This window comes from Lissotriton vulgaris, chromosome 9, assembly GCF_964263255.1.
Source record: "Lissotriton vulgaris chromosome 9, aLisVul1.2, whole genome shotgun sequence".
Lineage (NCBI taxonomy): Eukaryota > Metazoa > Chordata > Amphibia > Caudata > Salamandridae > Lissotriton > Lissotriton vulgaris.
This window is the reverse complement of record NC_141697.1, coordinates 474,638,601-474,656,580: the sequence shown is the minus strand read 5'-3', so window position 1 is coordinate 474,656,580 and position 17,980 is coordinate 474,638,601. Positions and strand designations below refer to the sequence as shown.

Genomic DNA, 17,980 nt, shown 5'->3' with positions numbered 1-17,980 from the left:
ATAAGAGAATAGCTATGCTCTTTGCACAGTATACCTCTTTTGGTATACTATATCAATAACCAGCTACCTGCATTGGGGAAATACACTAATAAAAAGTGGTATTGCTACCCAAAGATACCCTTATTAGCAACCTTAGAATAACTGAAGATTGAGGAAAAAAAATATGTTTATGAACCTATGGCTTTCAATTTGCATGCAGCACTTTGATGTCAGTTCAAAGATCAATGTGCTAATTTAGAAGGATTGTTACTTATGAACTCAAAGTAACAAAAGGATCTCTGTGACAAAAGCAATAACCCACTTGGCTATCAACATAAAATAGTATTTTGTGATATGCATGTCACAGGTGCTTTGCAACAAGAACATTTACCCTCTAAGCTATTATATCATTAGTCAAAACTGTGACTAGACAACTTCCAGATATTTCCTTCAAATGCATTACCACTAGACTTCTTATGCCTTTGTAATATTCTCTGCAAAATACAATGCATACAAAATCTCAGCAGGCTGCTCTTATCTCAGGTCAGCCTTCAATACAGAGGGTGCCTCCCTGACCTTGGCGCCCAGTAAGATGGCACCAGGTGCACCGCCCTAAAGCCAGCACTGATGCAAGCCACTTTTCTACAGAACTCCACGGCCACCATCATGCTTTCCTACATGCTCTAAGCTCCATCACCAGTGGCTCCAAGGTAGAAACTGATGGTGGTAGCTCATTTTTTTAATTATGTTTCGGCTACTACAGAAAGTGGCCTAGCCACCAAGCTTTCCCTTCTATAACAGATAGCTGATCAGGAAGTCCACAAGCTCTTTTTGCCTTCCTGCCACATGGCACATGGATACAACACTGCCTTCGGTGCTATGGACATTCAGTTTCGCTCTCCAGCCCCCCGCTATGAATGATTCACTTTGCAATAAACAAAACAAGCCTTGAAAGAACCCATTGTCACCTTCTATGTCCACCTACATAGACTGCCTGCACATAGGAATTCCGTTATTCTGACAAGGAGATGTGTGCCTTGTATTTCCACAAAGCAATAAAGGTTGATTTTCAGAGAACCACATACGCAGGGGCTTAACTTAGTCAAAAACCATAGGGGGTGTGAGTCTGAGATTTCCCAACTAGCAACATGGTGCACCCAACTGAAAAGAGCAGCGACAGGCGGAGGTCACTGAACGAGAATAATGGACAGGCTTAAGGGCATTAGCTTCAAGTTATTTAGTAAAGAAAGGACAGTCTTGGTCGCAATAATATAGATAAAAGCCACAACACAAGTAAGCATAATACTCAAAGTGTCTACTATGTATTTGCAAACTGCAGTATATATACCTAAAGTTTTCTAGCATACACTTAAAATGCGCAATAGAACACTTATAATTAGAAACAAACACCTTTTACCTTACAAATTAATGTTATTGATTCTTTCCCATGGGTCTTGAACTATTTATTTTTGTAATTTTTATTTGCATAGTTAATAAAAACCATTGCAATACAAAACATCACAATTTAAAAGCAATTCTGCATACAATGGTAAAAACAACATTATTGCATAATATACATCTATGGTCTTTTTAAAATCATTTCTAAAGTTTATATTTTTAGACGTGCTGTTTGTGTTACGATACTATTTTATAACAAATTATGAATCTGGTTTTGGAATTTTCTTTTCCACCACCCTCATGAACTTCACCAGACTATAGTTAAGCTGTGGGTCATTAGGTGCAAAGCAGGCGAGAACTGCTTGTCTTCGTGAGCGTATCCCACGCTGATTGAAATGGCATTTTAACAGACGCTTTCGTTCTTCCAAAAGTACATTAGAGGAACATAACAAATGCAGCAGATCCTCTGGCGCTGAGCCTCATAGTCGGCAGGAGGAGCCTGCCTTATCCTTTGGCCAAAGTGGAAAATGCTGTATACAAGGTAACAAGCCCAATCTGTACTTTAAAAACGTAATTTTAGTCATTTTAGCATAGCCCAAATCAAGGTAATTCTGTGGTGTTGGTATGGAATATGAGTTAAGGGTCATCCAGCCATGTGACCTTTTCGTGAGGGATGCCTTGTCCTCAGCCCATGAGAGATGTTTAATTGTCTTCCTGACCACTTTTTTAAGCGTTGAGTGATTTGTGGGAGTATCCCAGAGTTGATTTAAGCCAGTATTCGCCCGACTGCTTTTGAGGCACTTGGCAGCTGGTGAGGCTGAGTGTTGCTCTAACTCCTTCTATAGATATTCTTTTAAAGTTCCTTGATTGGATTTCCGCACTTTGTCCCAGGTAGTTATGTACGCCCCCTGTCTTGGAACTATCAAAACACTGTTTATTGGTGAATTATATGGCATGTATGCTCCCCATGACCTTCACGGAGGACTTTTTACATAGAATTGAAAAACTGATCTCGGATTTCCTGTGGAAAGGGAAGAAACCGAGAATTGCCATGAAAAAATTGCAACTTCCAAAGCTTAAAGGGGGATTAGGATTGCCAAATTTCAGAAATTACCAGACCGCCTTTCTCTGTAAGCAGGGAGCCTCCTGGTTTATCGAGGACCCTGTCTACACGCCCTTATGGATCAATATTGAAAATTCCATTATAGGCAAAGCCCCGCTCTCTGCAGTCCTAACAATGGACCTCTCACATCTCACGAACTCTAAATACATCATACTCAATACCAAGAGAGCCCTCCTGCGGTTAGATCGCGTTCATGCCACTGGTCAACGAATCCACAATTCCTCCTCTGCGTCCTTATGGCGTAACCCGTCCATTAAAATTAGTGGATCACCTATCGTATGGGACCACTGGTCAGATAAAGGTCTTAATGTGGTCTCTGATCTATACGAAAATAATATGCCATTGCCATTCTCGACTCTACAGGCTAGACACTCCCTGTTGCCGATCGACTTTTTTGCCTTCTTAAAGCTAAAATCAGCCTTATCCACTAAAACATTCAAACTAGTGAAGCCTTGGCTAAAAGCTATGCTACCCCACTTTCAATCCTCTGGACATTTTGTCTCTAAAATATATAAACTACTCGCGCCAACGGCCAGCAAGTCAATGAGGCGCAATGAGTTAAAATGGGAATCAGAAACAAACAACACTGGCATAAGTATAGACTGGGTCAGGATACATGCAACAGCACTCACACACAAGGTATCACCGATACTATCACAGACCAAATATATGATTATTAACAGAGCATTTTGGACCCCACAGAGGCTATTTAAGGTTGGCCTGCGGGATACACCGAATTGCTGGAACTGCTCCTCTGGTATTGGTGACCTTCCGCACATGCTGTTTGATTGCCCCTTGCTTCACGCCTTCTGGGCAAAAATCTTTGACTACATTGGACACACGCTCCACATACATCCTACGAGGGAATTCATCTACATTCTCCTAGGGGCGTTAGATCCATCACTAAAGAGTGACCATGACCGCCAGCTCCTGGACCTCCTACTAACTCTAGCATGTAAGGTGATCCTGTGCAATTGGAAATCAACGGGTGAGGTCTCCTTCAATGCCTGGAGGGAATGGCTGTCCTGCATTAGGGGCACTGACAACCCCGCGTTACACTCATCACCATGGCAGGTCACCAACAAAAAATTATGGTCTTCATTGGACCGAGCCTCCTTCACCTTTGACCCACCTTGAAGTTCCAAACGATGGGGTCTGTACTCAGTGAATTATGGGCTACATGTTGCGTGAACTGTAATGGCTATATCTTGGGCTCACGGGCTTGACAACCTTAGAATCGTGCAGCAGGAATGATGAAACATAAATGGTGTTACATGACTTGATTTAGACGGAGGGCTCTACGGAACTATGTACAAATATGAGAATGCAAGGATGGTACTTTATTTTCCTTTACTGTATACGTATGGTTTTGTGTAAATAACCCATGTCTGGTTGCGGTATTTTTGTAACATGACTGTAATTCTTCTGATGCTTTCTTGCCGCTATCATCTCTGTTATCATTTCTATTATTGTTTAATAAAATTAAATATGATTTGAAATAAAAAAAAACACTGTTTATTGGCATTCAACTAGTCTGTTATCATTCTGTATTAGTTTAACTGTCCTTTGGAAGCATTCTGTGGATTGGTTTATCTTTTCCATGATAAACCTTTAGGTCAGATAAACCCCAATTCACAAAATTGGAACAAAATCATAAAATGTGGAACCTGCATGAAAAATAAAACATTGTTTGGGCACGGCGCAAAATAAAGTGAGACCTTAAACTGAAACATGTTGATTCTTTGAAATGCTCCACTTTAAAGCTATGCTGACCAAGGTCAGTTCATCTGCAATTTCTGCTTCACAAGTGATAGCATCAAAATATTTAAGCACAGATAGGAGCTGTGCTGCTTCATAGAGAGTATTTTTTCCTGATTTAGTAATATCTTATATAAACTGTGCAGAGACAATGAATCACACGTGTAAATCAGTCAATAGGAAATGTTACATAAGACAATGAGGATTACAGGGTGAAGGAATCAAGTCATCCATATTAGTAGGCAGTATATTTTACCAGTGGTCTGAAGAAACAAAAACTTTTGATTTAAAACGTATCATAGTGGTTTGGTTTGGCTTCACTAATAAGAATGTATCACTATCCAAACCAACCCTTTTTTAGGAACACTAAGATAATAATAGACTGGAGAAAAAAAACATAACGTTCTAACTTATAACATGCAGTTTGCATGTAGCTCTTCTTTGATGACACTTCATAGCTCACTGTGCTATAATAGGATTGTAATTTATGAACAGGATCTCTGTGACAAAAACATAACTGTTAGACTTGGGGGTCTCTAGTTGGCACAGGTAGCTACTTGTGACAAATAGGGACCCTCTCCTCTAGTCAGGATAATGGGATTACCCTTCTAAAATAACCCCTGCTCACCCCTTGGTAGCTTGGCATGAGCAGCAAGGCTTTATCTCAGAGGGGTTGTAAGTTAAGCATTTGTGACCACACACAGTAACCCAGTGACAACACTACAAATGGGCACCACACAAGGTTGTATATCAAAAATAAGTATATTTTATATAGAGTTACCACAAGATCATAAACGAGAAAAATAATCCACAATACTATTCAAGATCAAGAGTTCTGCTTAAAAAGGCTGAAATCAAGGTTCTGTGCGAGTCGGTAGCCTTGTCCGGCTACAGCGTTGTTGAAATAACACAGATTCAAACAAATACAGCGGACCGCAGCGGTATGGGCCACTCAAATGTCGACAGACTCAGTCACAATACCTTTTACTTGATGCGGCAGGCACGGATGTGCGAGCCGGTTCTGGTGTTCGTCGCCGTGCAGAAAAGAAAGCGTTGCAGGACGAGTTGTCCCTCGATGCGATGCAGGCAGCGGCCCGTTGAGTCGGTGGATCAAAGGCCTGTGTTGCAGAGCGAGACGGTGCTTTGTTGTGGTGCGGTGACCGAGCGGAGTTCGGGAGCTGGCGTCGATCAGTCCGGACAGCGGTGCGAGTCGGGCGGTGGGTCACGAAGCGTGCGAGGCGGTGCCCAACTCCAGTGCGATCACAGGACCCGAAGTCAGCAGCAGTGACCGCGTCCGTCAGACCAGTACAAGTCGGTGTAGCGAGGCGTTGCACGTCGCGTTGTCCTTCCAGTCACGGTGCAGGCAACGGCTCTAAGCATGGGCGAATTTTGAGAATTGGCAATTCGCGAATTTGCGAATTGGCAATCTGCAAAATTCGCAAAATTCGCGCGAATTTGTGGATTTTTTTATTTTTGCGTGTTCGCGAGGCGCTTTGCGTGTTCGCGGGTGTTCGCGAGGCGCTTTGCAATTTCGCGGGGGGGTTTTGCCTGCTTAATCACTGCCACACTCTTGTTTTTTATGCCCATCTGCCCTCTGTACCATTTGTTTCTGTGCTCTTCTGCCCTCTTCCCCACTCATTTTTTGTCCCCTTCTTCCCTCTGTCCCACTTTTGTGCCCTTCTGCCCTCAGCCCCACTTAGAATGGCGCCGGCAAGCTGCCAGCGCCATTCTAAAATAGCTAGAAATGGCTTCAACAGGAAGCACTAGTAGATAAAGTAAAGCAGGTGCTCCAGTTGAAGGTCAAATTAAGTTACACAATCATTAAGCACCCCAAGTTTGGGGTGATTAATGATTGTGTAACTGAATTTGAGCAGCACCTGCTTTACTTTATCTATAGAGCTTCCTGTTGAAGCTGACTTTTGTAACTATTTTAGAATGGCTCTGGCAGCTTGCTGGCGCCATTCTAAAAGAGTTACAAAAGTCAGCTTGAACTTTTGACCCAATCCGTCTGTTCGCGGATTTTCGTTCGCAGATTTTGCGGGAAATTCGCGAATCTCGCGCATTGCGAATTTACCGAAAATCCGCGAAATCCGCGAGCGGAACGGATTTTCCGCCCATGCTTAACCGGCTCGGTGACGGCATCGAGACGGAGTCGGTGAGCTCCGAGCTTGCGTTGTTCGAGGCAGACGTTGCTCGATGCGGTGCCTACAGGACACTGGGCCGGTCGTGAGAGTCGGTCACTGCTCCCTGACTCTGTAGCCACTGAAACAGCGTTTCCAGCAGCAATTCACAAAGGCTGGTAAAGTCCACTGGTCCTGGGACTTCGGTCAGGGGGCAAGCTCTCTTGCAAGCTATTGGAGATCCTTCACAAGTTGAAAGCAAAGTACCCAAAGTTCTTTCTCCTTTCTTAGGCAGTCAGGCAACCACTGCATGCCAATCCCCCAAGCAGCACTTCAGCTTGGGAATAGTCTCTCCTCAGTTTCTTCAGGTTCCTCTCCTCACCAAAGGTTTCTTCTTGTAGTCCAAAAGTGATCTAATTTCTTGGGATCAGGGTCCCAATATTTATACCCCAAAATCCTTTGTTCTCTGATGGGAGAGGGGCCTGTGCCCAGTCCAAACCAGTTCTGAAGCACTCTGTTTACCAGACTTCTCCTTTCCTTTCACGGAGCAGGGCAGGAACATCAAACACCCCACAGGAGGTGGAGCCAGCATTGTGGAAGGCAAGTACAGTCCTGGAGCACTTTGTTGACAGTCTTCCTTCTCTTCTTTCAGTGTGCAGGGCAGAGACATCAGACACACCACAGTGGGTGGAGCCGGCATTGTAGAGGGAAGGCCCAGCCCTATTCAGGTCTCAGGTGCAACTCCTCCCTCCAATCTAGATGCGGATCTCTCTATTCACCACCGGGCTGCCCCAGCCTGTCTCCTGGAATCCCCCAGCCCTGTCACTCACAAACCCAGACAAAGGAATACACAACCTAGCAGAGGCAGGTTTGAAAGGTTAGGCAAGCAAATACCTACTTTCTAAAAGTGGTATTTGCAAACACAGAATGTTAAAACCAACTTCACTAAAAGATGCATTTTATCATTCTGAGTCCAGGCATACTAAACTCAAATGTCTACCATGTTCTCTGAGTCAGTTAGGATTATAAAATGTAATAATTCTAACAGCCCATTCTGGCCTATGGAGAACAAGTAGCCTTGCAATAGTGAAAAACAAAAATTGGTATTTGCAAACACAGAATATTAAAATAAACTTCACTAAAAGATGTATTTTATTATTCGGAGTCCAGGCATACTAAACTCGAATTTCTACCATGTTAGAATTATAACATGTAACAATTCTAACAGCCCATTCTGGCCTATGTAGAACAGGTAGCCCTGCAATAGTGAAAACGAAAATGGCTGTAATTCACTATTAGGACATGCCACACACACAAGGGCTTGTCCTACCTTATACTTACAATGCACCCTGCCCTTGGGCCTAACATAGGGGTGACTGATTTGAAGAAAAGGGAAGGTTTAGGGGCTGGCAAGTGTGTGCACTTGCCCAGTAGGCATGACAGTACCAGACTGCACGCAGGCTCTGCAATGGCAGACCTTAGACACATTTTACAAGGCTGCTTCTGTGGGTGGCACAACCAGTGCTGCAAGCCCACTAGCAGCATTTGGATTTACAAGCCCTGGGCCCTCCTGGTGCACTGTACTAGGGTCTGACAAGTAAACCAAATATCCAATCATGGAACCACTAATCAATACATCAATTTACAGTAGGGAGCACTTGCACTGTGGCACTGAATAGCAGTGGCACAGCGCCCAAAGCATCTAACACCAGCAAAAACACATGAGGCAACAGCAAAAATGCAAGGGAGACCCACGCCAATGGTGCCAAGTCTAACAGAAACCCACTGAGCCATCCACATAAATACAGTTCTGTCATCCGCATGGAACACGTTCTTTGCAGAAGCCACATTTAACCCTCGGGCTACAGTTAAAACTACCATTAGACAAAACTCCAAACTCTCTCCAGCAGGAACATACCATTTAATCACCAGCGTGCAGCATTATCTATACATCAGTATTGTTGCCTGAATCCTGCTGGAACACACAAGGAACCCTACAGCAGGCGCTTTTAATCCAAGTTATTTCCTAACACAGTGCCCTCGAACTCAGCACCCCCAACCCCAGCACCATGTGCTCAGCTCACCGCCATAAAAGCCAGTCCTGTCCGATGCCCAGCGGTTGGTCAACCAAAATGACATGCTCAAGTTTTAAAATTCAGATGCATGTTCCCAAAATAATGTAAGAATTCACTTTTAATTGCCTGAATTTTCTTACACTGTTGCTAACTAGTGACAGCAGCTTCAACGCATAGGACAATACATATGTACGTGAAACTCATACATCAGAGTTTCCGAACAAGTCAATTACATAAACATGGCAAGTGCACATCCTTGGCCAATCTGGTTGTCCTTAAAGGTAAGAAAGTCACTTGGGGTGGTAGAAGCTTTGTCGTGTCAACTGCCAAACTATGGAATTCTATGGCTTTGAATTTGAAAAAATAACTAACTCACTGACATTCAGAAAGGCCCTAAAGGCTTTTTAATAAATAGGTATGGCTACACTGATATATCATATCCTCTGTCTATTAATCTTTCCTGTTTAGGCCTTCTTTAACTCCTGCGCCAGATATTCTTAGTGCCTAGACACCTTCAGTAGTACAGCGTTCTATAAATTGCAATTTCATTTCATTTATATGTGATCTATTGTAGACAAAAATGTAAAAAGATATACACCTACAGAGCATCAGTCTCTCCTACCTGCCTGGTCCCCCTGCTTCTCACAAGCAATCACAGCACTCCCAGAACACAGGAGTAGAATTCTGATTATAGATCAAATCACTGGAATGCAGAGAAAGTATATGTTACAATGCTGCTCAAGCACTGGGTCCCGAATGCGGCGCCACACCCTGACAAAGGCGTAAAAGGATGAGCGAGGCCCATTGCTCTGACTCAATGGTGCCAATGCTATTCGGATGTGTGCTTTGAGCTCAGGGCCATACCTGTGCTCTCAGCACTTTCCCATCTGGAAATAGCCTTTACAACCTGGTTTTTACCACGTTGAGCCTTTACCACACATTTTTTTACCATGCATGTTTTTACCACATATAAGCCTTTACAATGCATGCCTTTACCACACATTTAAGGTACGTTGGGAGGTGTGGGGGGTCTCCCCCCCCAAAATTCATTGTTTTATATATATAAACAATGCATTGTATTGACATGCACTGTAAAAACATGTGATTCCCCCCAAAAAAATGTGGGATACAAAATGCGTTGTAAAGGCATGCAAAGTATTTCCCTGCATGATTCCATCATACAACCTTCCTCCTCCTGGGCCCAGTAATCTTAATAAAATAAATACATGATTACCGGCAGCAGAACCGACTATGCTGCATGGTCACTGACAGAGCAGATATTTGAAAAGGGGGGGTTCCACTCCATAAGCGCCTCCCCCCAAAAGCATCGCCCCTGCACATATGAGGCTGCCAGCTATGCTCATGTGCCTTGCACATGTCGGCCTCACTGGCACTTGGTCCAGTGAAGACCATACCAGTTGAAGCAGTGAGCTAAGTCAACACTGGCCTGATCAAACTGGCAGTCGGCCTAGGGACTATGAGTTGCTGCTCCTGCCCCTATGAATCCTCCTGCCTCATAAAAAGGAAGACATGCCTTGTCTACAGCATAGCCAGTCATGTGGCCAAAGGCTGCTGCTCATTTGCAACTCACTGATCCTCAAACCTTTGTACCTTGTCCACCCAAGAAGGACATCCGAAAATTACAATGTGCCCCCAATTATGTCCTTGATAAATAGTCAGGAAGATATTGAAGAACATGTCCATATGATATAAGCTCTCAATGAAAAGTGAAAGAAATGAAAGCCTTATTCAAATCACAAGCAAAACATTCACAAGAAGCAAATAACTACACAGATAAATACAGCCACCAAAGTGTGCTTTATTGCATAAATGTTATGTTATGTTATGTTATGTTATGTTATGTTATGTTATGTTATGTTATGTTATGTTATGTTATGTTATGTTATGTTAGCCGGATTTGTAGAGCGCACAGATGCCCCAGCAAAGGGGCGTTACAAGACACACACACACATGATTACAAGCCACACACACCGGGGCCTGAGCTAGAAATGTATGTGAATGTCACCTCTCCCAGTGGCTTGCACCTTCATCACAACCATCTCAAAGGAGCAAAACTCTTCCAAAGCCACATTTTTTGCTACTCGTACCAAATAATGCATCCTCATTGGCTGCAGAGCTGCCGAAGCCCTCTCACTCATCAAATTTGTATTCCACATCCCAATCTGAGAACTACATGGCTTTCTGGATGAATTTTCTGACATTTTTTAGGGCACTGTTTGCCAAAAAGGGCAGATAATCAAGCTCCACATTAATCTATTAATCCAGCCGCGGCATTAAATAATTTCCTTTAAAGTGAAGAACCAAGTGGAGATGAAACTTGGAAAAATTAAAGCCTTCTGGTATCAAAGAAGAGGTGGAAGGCAGAGTTTCATGGTTGCCGCTGACAGTCGCAGCCTGCAACAAACACACAAGAGGTGATGGGAGGAATGCTTGAAAATAGTCTACACCACTGGCAATTGCTCTGGGTAATATTCCAATTCATTGTTTTTCACTCACTGTAGCATTCCAGACAGAGGCCCGCCTTGTACAAATCAATACTGAACGCTGCTCTGATGTATGTAAGTCATAGCCTGCAAGCCAAGCAGGCAGGAGAAGTAAGAACATTTGTTGATGTGCAAATGCCCAGTCGACTGATACAAAAAGAGAGTCACATCACTTAGATATTGGATGATAGCAACTTGCTATCCTAATCAAATCGCAGGGGAGGGAATTCTTTATGTACATTGTCCATTTTAAGTCACCTCAAACAAATCCTCACGTAGAACCCTTAGGACTGCAGTCTAGCCAAGCCAGTGATGGCTCCGTGAAAGCAGGTTCATCAGATGGTGAAAGACAAAAGGGTATAGTAGGTTGCTTCTAAAGATAGAAACTCCAAGTCCCCTCAGTGCAAAGCTTAGGGAAAAAAGGGTGGATTTAAGGGGAGATGCATTAGAATGGATAGAAGACATTTTGGAAACAGGGCTGACTGCATCATCTGGGTAGACAAAAAGCAAAAATTGTGCTTCTGGAAGACTATAGAATAATATTCAAAAATTTGAATATATAGCAGGCCTAGAAGCACAGTTCTGGGACCATGATTGGATCAACTTAAAAAGTAAATGTGATGTGTGATGCTGCCAAAAGTGCCTCCTACTTCATTTCAAACAGGGGTTCTCCACTCTTTAAAACCCAGTAGTTAAAGGACCAAGGGAACAGACCTTGTGGAGTTTAACTGAATAGCTGAATATTGAAATAATAGGCGGTTTTAAACAACAAGACTAACATAATGTATACATCCAGCTAATACACTTTTCAGAGGATTGGAGAGGACCATATTCTTTGCTTAATCTTTACAACCAGAAGGGTCAAGCCATCTGCTATCTGCTTCTAACCATGTAGAAGAATGGAAGTGTATTAAATGTTTTATGGTTATACCTCAGTTAGAAAGTGGTAATAACTCTTTGATGGTAAGGTTTTTTTCGTGTCAGTGAAAGGCAAGGAGTTTGAATTTTGAAACTAAAAGGGAAGTCAGAACTGAACTGATCCCTGCTAAAAATGGAAATTATATAAAATGGAGGAATCAATGTTCTGTCAAGATAGGAATAGGGCAACTTTCTCGAATTTCGTAAAAATCCGCAATATCCACCTGGTTCCCCTTCATAGCAGCCCTGCATTCAGTGGCCAGACTGGTCACTTGATCCAGGAAGTTTGAATATATCTCCCCCATTCTTAAGTCCCTGACAATAAGTCCCAGCAAATATCTTCAAACTTGCGTGCATCACCCATAAAGCCATACACAGGGGGATCACTAAATATTTCACCCATACAATCAATCAATCAGACATTTGTAGAGCGCACTACTCACCCGAGAGGGTCTCAAGGCTCTGAGGGGAGGGCAGCTGTTACTGTTTAAACAACCACGTCTTGAGAAGTCGGCTGAAGGTCTCCAGGTCCTGGGCAGGGCCGGACTGGGAACCAAAACCGGCCCTGGCAAAGTGCTCGGCCACCCCCCCTTGGGCGGGGGGGGGGGTTGGGGGTGCCGCTGAGCTCTTTGCCGGGACGGTTTTCGGACGATTTTGTTACAGGGACGATTTTGCAGCTATGCTGCACAACCGGCCCTGTAACAAAATCGGCCCCCAGGGGCCCAAAACCGGCCCCCAGCCGTGCGGCGCACCAGGGGATTGCCCGGTGCCCGCTATGGACAGTCCGGCCCTGGTCCTTGGTCCATCGCAGGTGGATGGGGAGGGTGTTCCATGTCTTGGCGGTGAGGTGGGGGAAGGATCTACCGCCAGTGGTTGTTCGGTAGATGTGTGGAATGGTGGCAAGAGCGAGATCATCGGAGCGAAGCTGGCGGTTGGGGGTGTAGAAGGTGAGTCGTTTGTTGAGGTATGTTGGTCCGGCATCATGGAGTGCTTTGTGAGTGTGGGTGAGGAGCTTGAAGGTGATCCTCTTGTTGACAAGGAGCCAGTGCAAGTCCCGCAGGTGGGCAGTGATGTGGCTGTGGCCGGAATGTTGAGGACAAGGCATGCGGAGGCGCTCTGTATGTGTTGAAGTCTCTTCTGGAGTTTGGCAGTGATTCCCACATAGAAGGCGTTGCCGTAGAGCAGCCTGCTGGTGACGAGGGCCTGGGTGACCGTCCTTCTGGTTCCGGTGGGGATCCATCTGTAGATCTTGTGGAGTATATGGAGGGTGTTGAAGCAGGAGGAGGAGACGGCGTTGACATGCTGGGTCATTGACAGTGATTAGTCCAGGATGAACCACAGGTTGCGTGCGTGGTTAGTGGGTGTTGGCGCAGCGAGGCTGGTCACCAGGAGTTATCCCAGGCGGAGAGGGTGGAGCCGAGGATTAGGACCTCCGTTTTGTCCGAGTTCAGTTTCAGGTGACTGTTCTTCATCCATTCGGCGACGGCCTTCATTCCTTCATGGAAGTTGGTTTTGGCAGTGGCGTGGTCTCTGGTGAGGAAGAGGATCAGCTGGGTGTCGTTGGCGTATGAGATGATGTTGAGGTTGTGCGATTGGATGATGTTGGTGAGCGGTGTCATGTAGACGTTGAAGAGGGTCGGGCTGAGGGTTGATTCTTGAGGTACGCCTCAGGGTGGCTTCGGATCGGACTGGAGGGAGGTGGACTCTCTGGTTTGTGTCAGTGAGGAAGGAGGTGATCCAGTCCAGGGCTTTGTCGCGGATCCCTGCGTTCTGGAGGCATGTACGTAGGGTGTGGTGGCAGACAGTGTCAAAGGCGGCCGAGAGGTCTAGGAGGATGAGGGCCGCGGTTTTGCCATTGTCCAGCAGGGTCCTGATGTCGTCGGTGGCGGCGATGAGGGCGGTTTTGGTGCTGTGGTTGCTGCGGAATCCGGACTGGGATGAGTACAAGGTGTTGTTCTCTTCGAGGAAGCGGGTCAGGTGTCTGTTGACGATCTTCTCGATGACTTTCGCCAGGAACGGGAGCAGGGAGATGGGCAAGAAGTTCTTGCGGTCCTTTGGGTCTGCCTTGGGTTTCTTGGGTAGGGCGTTGCTCTCTGCGTGTTTCCAGCTTTCCGGGAAGGTGGTGGTCTCGAATGAGCTGTTGAAGACATTTCGGAGTTGGGGTGCAATGATGAAGCTTGCTTTGTTGAAGATGTGGTGAGAGCAGGGGTCTGACGGTGAACTGGAGTGGATGGTGTTCATGGTTTTGATGGTGTCTCCGTCGTTGACGTGGTTCCAGGAGAGCAGGAGGCCGGTGTGACTGGGGGACAGTGAGTCTAAGGTGTCGGCGGCTGTCAGGGGGGTCTGAGTGTTGAAGCTGTTATGGATGTCTATGATCTTGCAGTGGAAGAAGGTGGCTAGAGAGTCACAGAGGTCTTGGGATGGCAGAATGTCGTTGGAGCTGGAGCTGGAATTGGCAAGTTCCTTTACGAAGTTGAAAAGCTCTTTGCTGTTGTGTGCGTTGTTGTCAATGCGTTGCTTAAAGGAAGTCCTTTTGGCTGTTCGGATGAGTTGGTGGTGCCTGCGGCTGTCGTTCTTGATTGCTGTGTGGTTGTCCGGCGTCGGTTCGTGGCGCCATTTATTCTCGAGTCTTCGGCAGGTCTGCTTGGATGCCTGGAGGTCGGGGTGAACCAACTGGCCCTTCTGTTGGTGTGTCTATTTGAGGGTTTTTTGATCGGGCAAGAGTGTTAGCGCAGTCATCGATCCATTGCCTGAGGTTGCGGACGGCTGTGCTGGTGTCGGTGTGGTCGGTTGATGGGTCTCGGGCAAGGGTGGTGATTAGCTGGTCTTCGGTGACCTTGTTCCAGCTGCGGTGGGGGATTCGTTGCAGGTGGTTGTGTGCGGTGTTTTTCTCAAAGGAGAAGTGGATGCAGAGGTGGTCGGTCCAGTGGAGTTTGTGGTGTGCTTGAAGGTGATGTGGCTGCTGGCGGAAAAGATGGGGTCAAGCCTGTGTCCGGCGGAGTGGATGGGTGACGAGCTGTTTGAGGCCGAGGCTGGCGAGGTTGTCCAGCAGTGTGGTGGAGTTACTGTTGTTGGCGTTCTCGAGGTGGAAGTTCAGGTCTCCGAGGAGGATGTAGTCTGTGGAGGGGAAGGCATGCAGCTGACCACGTCTGTGATGGAGTCGCTGAACTGTGTTCGGGGTCCGGGGGGTCTGTAGACGAGGATTCCTCTGAGGGTGGTTTTGGGGTCGATGTGGATCTGGAAGTGCAGGTGTTCAGCAGTGCTGAGGGTGTCGTCGGTGTTGGTCGAAATACTGAGGGTATTTCTGTGGACGATGACGATTCCTCCTCCCGGTCTGTTGGTGTGGTCCCTGCGGGTGATCTTGTAGCCATTCGGGATGGCATTGGCAACGTCGGGTGCCGATGAGGGGTTCATCCAGGTCTCCGTCAGGAAGGCAACGTCCAGGGAGGATGAGTCGAGCAGGTCCCAGAGTTCGATGGCGTGCCTGTGGACGGAGCGGGTGTTGAGCAGTATGCATCTGAGATAGTTCTGGCCTGCCCTGGTGGAAGGGGCAGGACGTGCAGGTATTTGTTGACTGGTGAAGCTGCAGTTTCGACAGGTGAAGGGTCCGTGGGTGCGCTTCGGGCAGCCTGGAAACAGATAGATGTACGGCCGGGGTTGAGTGCGTGGAGGAGGTTGGCGTCATAGCGGCGTCGGGCATCGTGGCTCTCGTGGGTTCCAGGGGATCTGGCGCTGGGCGCAGTCCAGGCGCGGACGGGGCTGGTGGGCTTGCTTTAGGCGTGCCTTTGGCAATGAGTATCTGTGAGGGCCAACGCCACCTGAGAAGCTGCGACATCCTCCGCCAGTAAAAGCCAGCCATGCATAAATCCAAAACACTAAGCAAGTATTCTTCATAAGTGTTCCAAGAGTATGGAACACAATTCCCCTGGAGTTTTGGAACAACCCCCTCATATGAAACCTTCAACAAACAACTGAAAATACTGTTACTTAAGCACCATAGACTTAAAGAGCCAGTAAGGCTTACTAACATATATATATATATACAAATACCCAGATGACAGAATGTAGCAAGTTAGTGTTCCCTTAGACAGGAATATGCAACAGGGGATGGGGGTGTGGGGGGTGGGCGATGTGGCTCAAAACCTGGCATCAGGACACTGGGAGCCTGACAAGACATGCATGGCATGGGAAAGACTATACCATGAGCAAAATACAAAGGGGGTGTAAGGTGTGGTGAGAGAGGGCTAAGGAACATGACATCAGGAATAGAGTGGGGGCTACAAGGGACACAGAGGAGTCTGGATAGAGAAGTAGGTGCAGGCACAGAGACTCCATATATTTTAGTTAAGTTGATTAGCAATCATTTAGGATCGATAAAAATAAGTAACAAGTACCCAGAGTGCATTTGATGTTTCTTGTATGTAACTTGTGTGCATTTAGTTTCCCAGATGTTCTGGGGGTTCCGCTGCCGACTTATCATTGTTCATCCCCAAAGACTTAAGAATATTTTTACAAATGTTTGCAAAGATTTGGATAATCTTTCAAATAAGTGTGTTATTCCTCTATACAGGAAACATCCTTTACAACGCAACTTTTACCACGCAGTGCTTTTACATCGCAAGTTTTACAACACAAACCATTACAGCGCATTGCGCTGGGGGGCGCTCTAGGATAGGGAATAGATTTAATTTACTATCCAACACCTTCCCTACTATCCACGGGGACTGCAGTTGGAATAGTAAATTAAACTATTCACTATCCAGCACCCCTCAACACTATGCGTTGTAAAGGCATGCGTTGTAAATCTTGCGATGTAAAAACATGCGTTGTGATGTCATACATCCCTCTATACCTAGATATCCAGCAGCAAATGTTATTTGCTGCCATTTTAGCAGCATAGCAGGCGATAGGCGGTTAGTTGACATGAATGGAGGGGCTGGGGAGATGAGAGGGGGGCGCCCCCTAGCAGTCAAAGATATGCCTTCTGCTCACCTCTACATTGCTTTGGTAGGGTCCTGCGAAGGCCGGATGGGTCCTGGCGGGGGGGCGCTGCTGCTCCTTTAGGGCTTGGCTTCTGCCGTCATTTGCAAAGCTCCCGGCATCAGAATGGCCAAAAAATCCGAAAGGGTTCGACATGGCTTGAACAGATGGAAATGGTTGGCCTAGCGGAAATGGAGTCTGCCTAAAAAAGTAAAACTTGGGGTCGCTTGCTGGAGGTTGTCAGTGGCCAGCCAGTTCCATGGAGGAGAGATCTCGGCGTCCTATGTTACTGTACAGTGGAAAGAGGGTGTGTCGCGTTCCTAAAGAGACTATGAATGCACTACACACCGCTCATAACTGTTGTAGTTACCGGTCACTAAGCACTTGAAACTCTACGCCCTTTGTCTGCAGAGTTTTTTGTTTTTTTAGAGCAGCAGCTGGTTTATGTTCTTCAAGAAACACAAAATAAAGTTGCGAATTCTCCCCTTGTTACTCATTCGCAATTAGGTTTTTGCAAGAAACGGAAAACCTAATTATTTATTTCTAATAATTATTTACTATCATTGTTGAGCGCGAAGGGGGACCACAACTCACAAGAGGTGGAGTCAAACCAGAGCACAAGGGGTTAAACACCCATGAGTGACATAAAATCGTCGCGGTCTATGTAACGTACTAGAAGTAACAGGTAGGAAGCAGAGATTTCCCAAGTTTTTAGACTGTAATATGTTAATCGCATGGCTTTTGATCTTTGCTTTTTGGGAATGTATGTTTATTGGTGGGATTGTTTCCACCGACAGTTTTCTTTGCGCTCCCTTTATTTACATAAAGAAACGAACATGGAGAAAACACGATTTGAGCGTGGCCTCATAAATCTGGATAAGTGGGGAGTTTGGCATTAGGAAGAAGGGAACATTGCTCTAAAGAGACCAACTACTAGACAGTATTTCCACAGCACGTGGGCGGTGGTGAATAGCTATGTCACCTCTATATAGTTCATTTTTCCGAATAGTTTATGATATATATAACAGACTGTGTGATTATTGGTTCATTCCATATTGGTCAATATTTTTTAACCTATAATTAATAAAAGATTTAATCAATGTCTTTTAGGATCAACTCTGTAAG

The 17,980-nt window shown here is 45.7% G+C and overlaps 1 protein-coding gene across 1 annotated transcript in view; it reads right to left on the bottom strand.

Moving 5' to 3' along the window:
* LOC147690293 (coiled-coil domain-containing protein 170-like) overlaps window positions 1-17,153 on the bottom strand; it is a 638,795-nt gene extending 621,642 nt beyond the window's left edge. The window contains exon 1 of the mRNA XM_086937932.1: window positions 16,868-17,153. Within this exon, the coding sequence (XP_086794058.1) occupies window positions 16,868-17,011 (144 nt within the window). The 5' untranslated portion in view covers window positions 17,012-17,153. The remainder of the gene's footprint in view (window positions 1-16,867) is intronic.
* Window positions 17,154-17,980: the final 827 nt, after the last annotated feature.